The sequence below is a fragment of the Heteronotia binoei genome, chromosome 1, assembly GCF_032191835.1.
Source record: "Heteronotia binoei isolate CCM8104 ecotype False Entrance Well chromosome 1, APGP_CSIRO_Hbin_v1, whole genome shotgun sequence".
Taxonomy (NCBI): Eukaryota; Metazoa; Chordata; class Lepidosauria; order Squamata; family Gekkonidae; genus Heteronotia; species Heteronotia binoei.
In genome coordinates this window covers 195498545-195512235 of record NC_083223.1, presented here as the reverse complement: position 1 = coordinate 195512235, position 13691 = coordinate 195498545, and the positions used below count along the sequence as shown (strand labels likewise).

Here is a 13691-nt window from a genome sequence, read left to right as displayed (position 1 = left end):
AGTTTCGTTAGCCTTCTGAGAAAGCCTGTATAGGGTTAGACTGCCTGTGCCTGAATCCAACAAACACTTATGGGTAAGAAAATCCTGTTAAATTGTTAAATTTTAAAGTTTTATCTTTGTTAAATATGTGAAATGTTGTTAGCCGCCCTGAGCCGCCTAGGCGGGGAGGGCGGGATATAAATGTAAATATAAATAAATAAATAAATAAAATTAGAGAGCCAGTGTGATGCAATGGTTAAGAGTGTCTGGGAGACCTACGTTCCAATCCCTACTCAGGTCATGGAAGCCAGTCACACACTCTCAGCCTAAACTACCTCACAGGATTGTCGTGAGGATAAAAAGGAGGAGAGGAGAACGATGTAAGCTGCTTTGCTGTCCCCATTGGGAACAAAGGCAGAGCAGAAATAATCTATTAAATAAATAATTTTCCAAGCTAACCCGGCAAAGTCCAGGCTATAAAATTTATTCCACAGGCTTAGTCCAAAGATACATCAGCTGCTCTGCAAGTTACAATGGCTCACCATATAACCAAACCCCACTTCATACCAGATGCGTGCTATAATAGACTTAGACGCCCCCCCCCCCCCATCTCGGGGCTCAGCGCTGGTGGACCTTGACTAGAACCACATCGGATCTTTCAGAAGGCTCAAGGAAACTGCAGGGAAGGAAGGCGGCACCTGCTTAACCCGCTGCTTCAGCCTCGGATCTCCCACCGGGTGGCTTCCTCCCCGATTCCGCATGGCAGCTCCCCACACTCCGAATTCCGCCCCTCAACTAAAAGCGAGGCTCCGCCTTCCTGCGCTGAAAAGGCCAGAACCAAAGCTATCTACCAAGCGGCTTAACACTCTCCGAGGAGTTGTGACTCTATGGAGCACCGAGACTGGGTCTCTAAAGACGACAGCTTCAAAATTCCCCTATCCCAGGAGAGGAAAAAGCAGGAAAAGGGAGAAGATTAGGCACTTCCATGTAGGCATTTCTTTAGCCACCTAATGAACTGGCGAGTCCAATCCCGAGACGTCATCATTGGGCCATCTTCTGAAGTCACCTCTCCCTGCCGCTTTTCTCTCCCGTTACTAAACTCCCCGCAACTTGCTCTTTATAGTCCCGAGGAGACCGATTGGGTGCCTTTGATGCTTTCCCAGTAGTCGAACATTTCATATCTCTCTAAACTGAAGGATTACAGCCCGCAATAAAGAAGACTACAAGTCCCAACATGCAGTGCAAGTTAATTGTCAGCGGCATGGTGTGCGTGGATTCAAAACAGGAACCGAAAACTAGAGGAGGGAGGTAGTGGTACGGTGGCTGTGAAGGGAAGAGTAGGTGTGGTGGTGTATGGTGGCCGAGTAGGATAGCAGAGGCAGGATGGAGTCGGTGGTGTTCATTTTTTCGCTCATAGACTGCTGTGCTCTGATTTTCCTTTCCGTTTATTTCGTATCCTCCAGTTTGTTTTGCGGGAGGGCCTGGGGAGAGGGGGGAACTGGGCAAGGCTCCTTCTGGTTCTGAGGTGGTGGGCGGGTAAGTGGGAGAGAGGAGGAAGAAGGAACGTTGTGGGGGCGAAACGGGCAGGGGCCCTGCGGGTGGCCTGGCTCAGAGCAAGTGCCATTTAATAGTTGCCCGACCTCAGTTGGTATTGCAGCGTACAATTCTAGTCGCTGAGTCTCAAGAAGGTTGTTGTAGAGTTCGAAAAAAGTATAAAAGAGGACCCAACGGGTGGGAGCATCTTTCCTATTATTCTGGGACTTTTCAGTCTAGAAAAAAGTGACTATCAGGTAATGTGATATAACTTTATAAAATTATGCATGAGGTAGAGAGAAAATGGATAGAAGGGTGTCCCCCCCCCCCCCCCCCCGTAATTTGGGGCACTCAGTGGAGTTGGTGGTAAGTAGGACAGACAAAAAGAATTACTCAATGCATAACTAAACGGTGGGATTTTCCGGTGGTGGAAGTAGAGATGGCTTTAACAGATAGGATCATCAGTGGTGAGTAGAAGGAATTTCCATATTCAGAGGCAATAAACCTCAGTACCAGTGCCAAGAGGCAATAGTAGAGGAAGGCCTTGGCCTCTATGCCCTGTTGCTGGCCCTCCAGAGTAACTGGTTGGGTGTTGTGTGAAACACGTTGCTGGACTACATGGCTTCTGATCTGACCCTGCAGGACACTGCTAGCAAAGCCGAGATAAGCTTTGCTGTAGTGTTTCCTGCATAACACATAATGTAACCAACAGTCCTAAAAATTGTGTCTGAATTGTGTTTGGGTATAGTTGTGTACTGTAATTTCTAGAGCAGGACTTCTGTTGTAGTAAAAATTAAAAAGGGATGTTGTTGTATGATAGATTATGCAGAGTTACTCCAGTCTAAGATCACTAATTTCAGTAGGATTAGAATTGAGTAACTGCATAGGATTGCATTGCTTTAGCATTTGTGGTACAAAAGCTCTGTTGTCTTCAGGTGCTACAAGGCTCCTACTAGTTGTGCATTATGTGTTAATTTTGTTATGAGGTTTGGGGAAAGCTCATTATGCAATATTTCTTTTATTATTGGGCTTTATATATCCCACCCATCCTGCCAAAGCAGACTCAGGGCAGGTAACCATAAAAACATATATTAAATTCATTAAAACCATAAAAATTAATCAAAGGCAATTTGCAATGTAAGAGACAATTTGCAATTTAACTAAATTAAAACAAGATTATTTAGTTTGCTGAGATTTAGTTTACTATGGAGTTCAGTTTCTTTTTTAAAAGGCAATTATATCTTTTTCGTTTTAAATGTGAGTGAGCTATGAATGGTTGCTGTCTTTGAACCTGCTAATTCCTGACTTAAAGGTAAAGGTAGTCCCCTGTGCAAGCACCAGTTGTTTCCAACTCTGAGGTGACATTGCTTTCACAACATTTTCATGGCAGACTTTTTACAGGGTGGTTTGCCATTGCCTTTTCCAGTCATCTACACTTTCCTCCCAGCAAGCTGAGTATCCATTTTGCAAACCTCAGAAGGATGGAAGGCTGAGTCAACCTTGAGCCGGCTGCCTGAACCCAGCTTCTACTGGGATTGAACTCAGGTCATGAGCAGAGAGCTCAGATTGCATTACTGCAGCTTCACCACTCTGCAGCACAGGGCTCTGTTCCTAACTTACAGCCTAATAATAGCGACTATCCAACCATCTATCTGTGCATGAGAAATTTTCTCATGTTCCTTTCCATTCTGGCAGTCCTTTCTGAATCCCAGGAAGATTGTTCCTAGGGTAATGGGATACGTGCTGAGGAACAGCTGTGTAGGTTGGTGGGCTGCTGCCCCTTTTGTCAGTAGATCAGCACTTGTGGAACAGAAGGAGTGGTTTTACCTCCTTGATTTCCTTCCTCAGCCCCCTTCCATTTTCTGTTGCTTTGTGCAGACTGTGGGAATGATCTTTCTGTGGCTGCAGGAGAAGAATGAAGGGAAACTGTCTGCACAAAGTGGTAGGCTATGAGGCATTAGAACAACCTTACTGAAACGAAATCTCCTTAATGGACCTTTCTTCCAAGTAAGCATATCAAGGAGCATAGCCTTAATTACATCATCATCAAACCTTCCTTTTACTGTTTGTATAGTGACTTAAGGCTGTTTTATGATTTAATAGGATACAAAGGGCACTTGTTCAAACATGGACTTTCAAGAGTCTTTAAAAGACTGAAGAATTTCAAGTTTACCTACTGCTGAGATTCCTGTCTGGTTTTGTTTTGTCATGCTTTTGTAAAGAACTGAGGCCTAATCGGTTTCTAAAAGGAGAATAAGCTTCTGTTTGTGTTGAGGCATTTTATTGCTATCGTCTTCTCTCGTATTCTTCTGGAAAATATGTAGGCATTTTAGCAAGAGCTTGGTTAAAACAGTGGGATTTTTAAGCATCTTGTCTGGAAGTCTTTGCTTATTAGTGCAGTATAGAAGTTTTGCATGTCTAAAATGTTGAATAATTTTTTAAAAGTCATGCAAGTGTAAGGTAATGATGCTAGCTATATATCCTTTAATGTTTGTTAAGCATACAAGTCAATCTCATGGATGTCTCTGGGATAATACTGAAGTTGAGTGTGTTAGGAGTACTGATCTCCAACTATTGGTTCCATGAGAGGATGGTAGGTACTGATAATAGCCTTTGTATTGCTGCACTACAGTAATATACCATGGCAGTAATTGGAATATTAGGATTCAGGGTTACAACTTATTTAAAAGGGACAGACAAATAAGGAAGGGCGGAGGATTATATGTGAAGGAGGTATATACTTGTGAGGAAATATGTGAATCTGAGCATGGCAGCTCAGTTGAAAGTCTCTGGGTAAAAATAAAAGGAGTAAGACGTAACAGTGATATTATGGTGTGGGTCTGCTATAGACCACCAAGCTGAGCAGAAGACTTGGATGAAATACTCCTACAACAGATTGCAAAGTTCTCAAAGAGAAGGGACATAGTGGTCATGGGAGATTTCAACTACCTGACATCTGTTGGAAGTCCAAACCTGCTAAAAACAAACGGTCAAATAAATTCCTGACTTGTCTTGTTGACAACTTCCTTTCCCAGAAAGTGGAGAAGGAAACAAGGGGATCTGCTATGTTGGACTTGATTTTTACTGACAAAGAAGAACTGTTTGATAGGATGGAAGTAGTGGGCACCCTGGGCAGTAGTGACCGTGTGATTTTGGAATTTAGTCTTAGGAAAGGGAAAAGTTGTACATAATCAGACATATAGGTTAGATTTCAGAAAGGCAAACTTTGACAAACTTAGAAATATGCTGGGTAAAATCTCATGGTTAGAAATACTTAGGAAGAAGGGGGTTCAAGAGGGGTAGGAGTTTCTTAAAAGAAAAATATTAAAAACACAATTGCAGAATTCCTATGAGAAGAAAAAATGGGAGAATCCTCAAGAAGCCAAGGTGGCTCCATAAACAGCTTTCAAGAAGAAGATGATGATATTGGATTTATATCCCGCCCTCCACTCCGAAAAGTCTCAGAGTGGTTCACAATCTCCTTTACCTTCCTCCTCCACAACAGACACCCTGTGAGGTGGGTGGGGCTGGAGAGGGCCCTCACAGCAGCTGCCCTTTCAAGGACAACCTCTGCCAGAGCTATGGCTGACCCAAGGTCATGCTAGCAGGTGCAAGTGGAGGAGGGGGGAATCAAACCTGGTTCTTCCAGATAACAGTCCGCACACTTAACTACTATACCAAACTGGCTCTCTGTCTTTCTGAAGACTTGAGAAATAAAAGAGACTCATTTAGGAAATGGAAGGATAAATATAAACAAATAACCAGTGCTTGTAGAGAAAGTGTTAGGAAAGCTAAAGCTCAGTATGAGCTTAGGCTAGCAAAAGATGCTAAAAAAACCAAAAAAGAGTTCTTATTTCAAAGTAAGAAAAAGATCAAGGGCATGGTAGTTCCATTGTGGGGACAGGAAAGTGAAATTGTAGCAGGTGATGAGAGGGCAGAACTGTTCAATTCCTGTTTTTCCTCAGTCTTCTCTTCTGAGGCAGATGGTGGTCAACATGGCAAAAACAGAACATATAATGAGGGTAGGGAGTTCCAATTTAGGCTCACCATAGGGGTAGTACATAAACACCTAGTTTCTTTAAATAAAACTAAGTTATCAGGGGCAGATGAGCTTCATCTAAGGGTACTAAAAGAACTTGCAAATGTAATTTCTGAGCCTCTGGTCATTATTTTTGAGAATTCTTGGAGAACAGGTGAGGTGCTGGAAAATTGGAGGCGGGCTAATATTGTCCTCATCTTCAAGAAAGGGAAAATGGAGGATCCAGGTAACTATCGACCTCTCAGCTTGGCATCTATACCTGGAAAAGTTTTAGAACAAATCATCAAACAGTCCTGGAACATTTAGAAAGGATGGCAATAAGAGCCAGCATGGGTTTCTCAAGAACAAGTCATGTCAGTCTAACCTTATCTCTTTTTTTGAAAAGTTACTACCTTGCTGGATCAGGGGAATGCTGTAGACATAGTTTAGCTTGACTTCAGTAAGGCTTTTGATAAGGTTCCACATAATATCCTTGTTGACAAGTTGGTAAAATGTTTGGATCCTGTTACTGTTAAGTGGATATGTAACTGGCTGACAGATCACACCCAAAGAGTATTTGTGAATGGTTCCTCATCCTCTTGGAGTGACAAGTAGAATGCCTCAGGGATCTGTCCTGGGACCTGTTTTGTTCAACATCTTTATAAATGATTTGGATGAAGCAATAGAGGGAATGTTTATTACTTTTGCAGATGATACTAAATGAGGAGGGGTTGCAAATACAGTAGAAGCCAGAAACAGGATCCAAGATGATCTTGACAGGCTGGAAAACTGGGCTAAAACCAATCAAATGAAATTTAACAGGGATAAATGTAAAGTTCTGCATTTAGGTAGAAAAAATCCAATGCATCGTTATAGGATGGGGGAAGACTTCTTTTGGCAGTAGTCTGTGCAAAAAGGATCTAGGGGTCCTAGTGGACCATATGCTGAACATGAGTCAACAGTGTGATGAGGTGGCTAAAAAGGCAAATGCAGTTCTGGGCTGTATTAACAAAAGTATAGTGTCCAGATCATGTGAAGTGATGGTATTGCTTTACTCTGCTCTGGTTAGATCTCACCTAGAGTATTGTGTTCAGTTTTGGGCATCACATTTTAAGAAGGATATAGACAAGCTGGAATGTGTCCAGAGGAGGGCAACAAAGATGGGGAAGGGTCTGGAGACCAAGACCTGTGAGGAAACATTGAAGGAGCTGTGTATGTTTAGCCTGGAGAGAAGGTGGTGCTGAGATGATATGATCACCATCTTCAAGTACTTGAAGGGCTGTCATATGGAGGATGGTGTGGAATTGTTTTTTGTTGCCCCAGAAGGGGAAGGACGGTGGCTCAGTGGTAGAGCATCTGCTTGGGAAGCAGAAGGTCCCAGGTTCAATCCCCGGCATCTCCAAAAAAGGGTCCAAGCAAATAGGTGTGAAAAGCCTCAGCTTGAGACCCTGGAGAGCCACTGCCAGTCTGAGAAGACAATACTGACTTTGATGGACCAAGGGTCTGATTCAGTATAAGGCAGCTTCATATGTTCATCGGGTTGAAATTAAATCAGAAGAGTTTCTGGCTCAACATTAGGAAGAACTTCCTGACAGTTAGAGAGGTTCCTTAGTGGAACAGGCTTCCTCTGGAGTTGGTGGGCTCTCCTTCCTTGGAGGTTTTTAAACAGAGGCTAGATGGCCATCTGACAGCAATGCAGATCCTGTGAATTTAGGGGGAGGTATTTGTGAATTTCCTGCTTACAGGGGGTTGGACTAGATGACCTTGGGAGTCCCTTTTAACTCTGGATTCTAGTGAAATCTAAGACTGGGCATGTCTGTTGGCTCACTGCAGTAGTGTAAGATTTAATTGTATGATCATGATTTGAGCTTTTATTCACTATATATGTTCAGCATAACCAGTAAGCATAAGAAGATATGTGAAACTGAGGCCTGATCCACAATTCTTCTGTGCTGGTATAGTTAACCAGTTTTGGCAACTAAACTATAGCAAATCCTGGCCATACTTGGGATCCTCAATGTTCATTCAACCACTGCTGATTGGAGCCTTTGCAGTAATGGTTGTCAGGACTTGTACTCAGGTTTGGAGCTTTTGTCTAGCAACCAATGTGATTGCTCTAACTAGTCCCAGCAGCTTTAGTCGCTGTTGTCATGCTGTTTGGTTGACTATCCAGGATTCTGTCAGGAGTTTTCTGAGGCCTGGATGCCCACATTAGCTTTGACAAATTGTGCTCTAACCAGTGAGGCCTCTGAAATAGTCTTCTGCTTCTGGATGTCTTATTTTGTGTATTTATAGTCCACTTTTCTCACAGAGACTGAAGGCACATAATGCAATAGACCTTATTAGAACAGTGGATTCTTCTGTACACTGCTATGTACTTCACTTCTCAATTCTATGGAGCAAAAATTGTATTCATGAGCTTTAGGGGGTTTCTGGGTTTTATGTAAAATGGTCATATGAGAAGAGCTGTCAAGAGACAAGGTTTGATAATTCCTTATTTTGATTGTCAGATAATTACATTATCAGATTTGGAATGTGACTACATTAATGCTAGATCTTGCTGCTCAAAATTAAATAAAGTAAGTTTTTTCTTTATAAAACTGGTAGAATTTAACACTAGAGTGAGAAATGATAGATTGTGACATGTGTTAATACGAAATGCTAGAATTGTGCCCTTCTTATGGAGTTTTTTGTGTGACTGCTTTGCACTGCTAACGGTGCACATTTATTATATCCTGACTTAGATTTTTAAAAATTTATTTATTCCTTGGATTTATATCCCGCCCTCCCTGCCGAAGCAGGCTCAAATCCCAGTTATACATGCCTTAGATCCTATAGCCATGCTTAACACTGTCAGTCCTGTTTAAATTCTGTCAACTGCCCTACTGTAACTTTTGCAGAATGTAGCTGCTGTGCTTCATCCACTCAGAATGCTCAAAGAAACAAAACCATTTAAGTTATTGATTCCCTTTTGGAGGCCAGTGTCAGAATTTGGGTTGTCTGGGTAGGGGTAAGGTCTCCCTTAGTGCTCATAATCAGCCCTGCCTTCATTCCTCCTTCTCATTACTGTATCTTTTTCCTGGAATGTCTCATTGTCTCATTATAACCCATCTGATATGTCTTTGCTTTGCTCCATGCCTTTTGTAGACTATTTCTCATTCATTGCCCCACCTCTGTCATTTCAAACTCTTTTGTTTTGTACAACAAGTATGTTCTTCAGTTGATTTCTGTGATCTGATCAACCCTCTCTTTGTAGATTTTCTGTATCCTGATTACTCCTTCCAGCTTCACCTCCCACGGCAGGCAGTCCTTTTGTACCTTGTTTCTTCTTTGTTTTCCAGAGTAAATGTAATTATTTCCCATTTGCTTAGATCAGTACCATCAGGAATCTCTTTACTTAGAAGTATCTTCATGATTAGCAAACTGGCTGCATTTAGAATTCATACCAAACAAGCAGCAACATTTTATATGGTTTTAAAGCAGCTTCTCTTTGCATGCAGTTTGGATTTTCTTGGCTGATAGTATTTCTTTTGTTGTTGTTTTTTTTAAGCATTCATGCTGTTTTTGTGAAGACTTCTTGATTTTTGGAGCCCGATAAGAGCTGGATCTTAAGACTAACCTTTTCCTTTATCAGGGAACACCTGCTGACAAACTGTTCAAACATCAGGGAAGGCAGAAAGAAACCAAGTCTGGAGCTAGTACAAATGAAATATTGGTGTTTGACCTAGAAGTGTGAGGTATTTCTTGTCAGCCTATTCATGCCCAGAAAGGGGTTATAAAAAGAGATTCAAGATGTTAAATAACTATACTGTCATGGAATACACACAACCATGAACTTGGAGAGGTTTCCAGATATCTTCTGCCAGCAGAACTGTTCGTAAGTTATTTACACAAATGCAAGGCCAAATCTTGCAGAGTAGGCCTGGTCCTCTGGTACCTTGGAAGAGCAATCCCACAAGCTTTCAGCAAGACAACTCTGAAATATATACGGGCAGTTACAGTATCAGTTGACAGAAGTCATAAAGAGCTGCTTATTCATAATTAATGGACAACATTGTGCACATTTTACTTTTCTGCTTTCAGGAAAAATGGTATAATTTAGGATGTAGAATAAAATATTTTACTTTTCAAAAATGTTCTCTCTTCTAGTGGGTGATCCCTGAATTGATTGGCCATACCATTGTCACTGTATTAATGCTTATTTCACTGCACTGGTTCATCTTCCTTCTCAATTTACCTGTAGCAACCTGGAATATATATAGGTAAGGGTCATTGGGGGCATGGGTCTTTCTAAAACATTGCTATTTTTTAAAGTGTTTCAGGTGTGGAATGACTTGAAACTTTGCTTTTTTCCACTATATATTCACTATAACTTAATACTTGCTGGCCCCAATCCAGATACAAGGACCTCTTTCTCTCTCTGCCTCTAGCTGAACTGTCCTTTTATTTCACTCTCCCACTTGCTCTTTGTGCCTTCAGCCATAATACTTTGTAAGAAAGTGCCCAGCCATCAAACCAGTGCTGCAAGCCTGAGTCTTATTAGATGCCTCCTCCACCTCCACACTGGCCCCACTTTCCTATGCTCTTCTTTCCAACCCTGTTGCTTTGTACCTTTTGTATGGTTAGTTAGATTGTTAGCATGTTGAGTTTCAGATCTTGTCTATATTCAAACACACAACTAGTACTAAAATACTTTCTCAATCTTCCAGGTACATTATGGTTCCTAGTGGAAACATGGGGGTATTTGACCCCACAGAGATTCATAATCGAGGACAACTGAAATCTCATATGAAGGAGGCTATGATTAAGCTTGGCTTTCATCTCCTTTGCTTCTTCATGTACCTTTACAGGTAAGTCTGATATCTTAGAACTTGGGAAGGTGATCATTAACATTCCTGTTAGTGTGCTGACTTTCTTGTTGCAGTTCTGCTATCTTCTGTGCTTTGCTGAATCTTTTGCTACAGTAGCAATTGGCAGTAGTGGATTTTGCATGCTTCCTTTTAAAATACTATTTTGTTTTTCTTCCTAAAATGAGCCATCTTTCAGTTTAATTGCATGTTCCTTCACTCGTGTTTTGTGAATGAAAGATAATAGAGCTATATAGCTCAGGAAGACACTTCTATAAAGAGAACAAGAATGTAAATTATGGCACTGTGTATGGTATGTACTATCTGACTGTTACTGCATTTTTTCCTTTTTTGATAACTCCTTACTGTATTGTTTGACATATCACATCAAATTTCTATAAGTGTGTCCTACTGCATTGCTTAGTAGATGCCTCATCTTCTTAATTGCATTGACTTAACACTGTTTAATTCACCTTGAATGTTAGTGAGAAAGGTGAGATATAAACATTTCACTTACCTGGTTTTAGCTGGATTTAGGTTGAATTGGGGAGACTCGTTTTTTCCACATTTGAAATCAGAAGCTCCTCTGTTAAAATTGAGTATTCACATGGTGTCCAATACAGCTTAATTTGGCTGAGAGAGTCCATGGAGTGGCTGCAGGGAGTGCCTGCTTCGTTACTAATAAGGAGAGGGTAAAGAGCGCTGCACTCTACTAAAGTGCCAAGGCGCAGTTCACTGCTGCAGACCATCTCCATCCTTTAAAAGTGCCCCCCTTCTTCCCTGCTAAATTTAGCACATTATGTGGTGCTTGGGAATGTTTCATGTTGTAATCCCCCCTGAGCCTGGTATGAAAAAGGGCGGACTATAAATTCACAAAATAAAATAAATTAATTAAATAAATTAACAGCAGCTCATTCAGGCAAGATTCAAAAACCTGGAAGTATCTAAACAAACTAGAAAGGCATATTATTGATTTGAAAATACATCTTTCTTAAGCTGTTGCGAAGTTCAGTAAAGTATACGGATTCATATGACCATGCTTGTCACATGGTGGCAGCAGTTATTGTGTGAGGGCTTCCATCATAGCTTTCTAAGTGTTGTAAGTGAGGGACTCTTGCATATGATTTGATTTTGACTGCAAATTGGTAAGAATGTATTCTTTGCATAATTCAAATAATTCAATTTGTCCAATACTACTCACTTATGAAAATGAAATTGAACAACTTTACTGCTGATTGTTAGTGTATTAAAGATGCAAGTTCCAGAAGATGGTTTGTTCTGTTTAAAGTAATATTTTATGTACTTAGTTCATGTACTGCTTTCACCCTATTTCTTGCAGTATGATCCTGGCTTTGATAAATGATTGAAGTCAAAATGGAGGGATCATGGTTGCTGAATTGTTAATTCTCACTCCATTGAAATATTGTGGAATCAGGTGCAGCTTTCAAGTAAACCTCGACCAGTGTCATCATGCAGTATATTTTTTCCTCTTTGAACAAAAATATTTTTGCTGTATTTTTTAACATATTAAAATATTTAAAAAACCATTATGACTGTTTTGGGACCTATTGAGTTCTCTGTAGTTCATTTTCCTACTTACTGATTTCAAATCTGTAACTTCAAAATAGCACCAGTTTTAGGGGAACTTCCTTGCCCTATCAAGTTATGGACATTCAGACATTTTTGTTTCTTGAAAAAGCTTGTATTTACCTCTGTCAGAACTTTTTATTGAATTGTGTTAGTGCAATTATGGACATCAGTATGAACTCCTGATGTTCACAGGAGAAATGTTCAGGCCACAGTTCAGCAATCCTCTTCTGTGCATGGACAGCTCATTTGAGTGGTTTTAGTGCTAAGTAAAGGAGCACACACTTTTCTCTGTAAGAAGTTCCACTTTACCTTTCACTGTCTCCAGTTGAAAGGACATCAACAACACATAGGTAATTCAGAGAACCTCTGCTATACATATAGAAGATGATATTGGATTTATATCCCGCCCTCCACTCCGAAGAGTCTCAGAGCAGCTCACAATCTTCTTTACCTTCCTCCCCCACAACAGTCCCCTGTGAGGTGGGTGGGGCTGGAGAGGGCTCTCACAGCAGCTGCCCTTTCAAGGACAACCTCTGCCAGAGCTATGGCTGACCCAAGACCATGCTAGCAGGTGCAAGTGGAGCAGTGGGGAATCAAACCCGGTTCTCCCAGATAAGAGTCCGCACACTTAACCACTACACCAAACCGGCTCTCCATATGATAGAATCAGTATTTTCAAGTTGGTATAAGCTTTCATTCTAAATTCGCAAACTTTAATGTTCTGCAACTCAGCAAGAGGCTATGGGCTAGTTATTACTAGTGAGGTGTAGTTGATCTACAATAAGCTAGTCAGCAGAGAAGAATTATGGAGCTGGAAAAAAGCATCTTGGGAAAAAAGCAACGAATGACTGCTAAGAGTTAAAATAGCAAACTGCTTAATGCAGTTGTTACACAAAATGTCATGAAAACACAGCTGAAACGGGGCTACTTCTTGAAAAGTTGTTTAAATGTATGCACAAAAATTCCAAGAAAACAAGCCCTTAAAGGAAAGAAACATAGCCAGGAGGTAAGCAAACTACGCACTAATCAAGGGGGACATTTATCTGTTTCCCTATATGAGGGTAGAAAGTTGGTCTTTTTTGAGCTGGCTGTATCCTACACATACGGACATGGTGGGAGAACTTCGACAATTATAGGGTAATTTATATGATAACGAGTACAGTTCTTACATATCTGCTCGCTGTATGTGAGCTATTAGTCATATATTATTTAGAATAAGATAATTGTGATAATTGAAGATAAATTCCTACTGGAACAGATGTTAAAGCTATTAATAGAAGTAGCTCCAGCTGAGGAACCAAACCTATTAAGCCTAATTAAAGCCCACAAAGGGCAGCAGGAAGTAGAAGCTAGTCTGGAATATTAAAGGGGGTTAAGGAAAAAACCCTTTTCTCATTTGAAAAACTCACTGTAGCTTACTTGATGCTTCTAGTGGGATTCTACTTGATCACATTTACAACAACTTAATGTTATAGAATCATAGTTGGAAGGGGCCATCTAGTCCAACCCCCTGCTCAATGCAGGATCAGCCCTAGACCATCCCTGACAAGTGTTTATCCAGCTACCGATTAGACTGCCAGGAGATCACTGCCTCTCTGGGTAGCTGATTCCACAGCTGAACAGCTCTTACTATCAAATTGTTTTTCCTGATATCCAGCTGGTACCTCCTTCCCCCTTTAATTTATATCTATTATTGCAAGTCCTCTCCTCTGCTGCCAACAGGA

The 13691-nt window shown here is 41.0% G+C and overlaps 2 protein-coding genes across 3 annotated transcripts in view; one reads left to right on the top strand and one right to left on the bottom strand.

Annotated features, from left to right (window-relative positions):
• The window catches only part of NVL (nuclear VCP like), a 125164-nt gene extending 123898 nt beyond the window's left edge, over nt 1-1266 (bottom strand). Inside the window, exon 1 of one of the 2 annotated variants that reach the window (XM_060245944.1) lies at nt 678-1266. In XM_060245944.1, the coding sequence (XP_060101927.1) occupies nt 678-740 (63 nt within the window). In that variant the 5' untranslated portion in view covers nt 741-1266. The remainder of the gene's footprint in view (nt 1-677) is intronic. The other variant, XM_060245955.1, reaches the window with a different exon arrangement.
• Nucleotides 818-11924, top strand: CNIH4 (cornichon family AMPA receptor auxiliary protein 4). Its single transcript, XM_060245970.1, has 5 exons — nt 818-1431; nt 8041-8109; nt 9680-9792; nt 10240-10380; nt 11717-11924. Exons 1-5 carry the CDS (start codon nt 1363-1365, stop codon nt 11742-11744), a joined length of 420 nt encoding a protein of 139 aa, XP_060101953.1. The 5' UTR covers nt 818-1362; the 3' UTR covers nt 11745-11924.
• The last annotated feature ends 1767 nt before the right edge of the window (nt 11925-13691 follow it).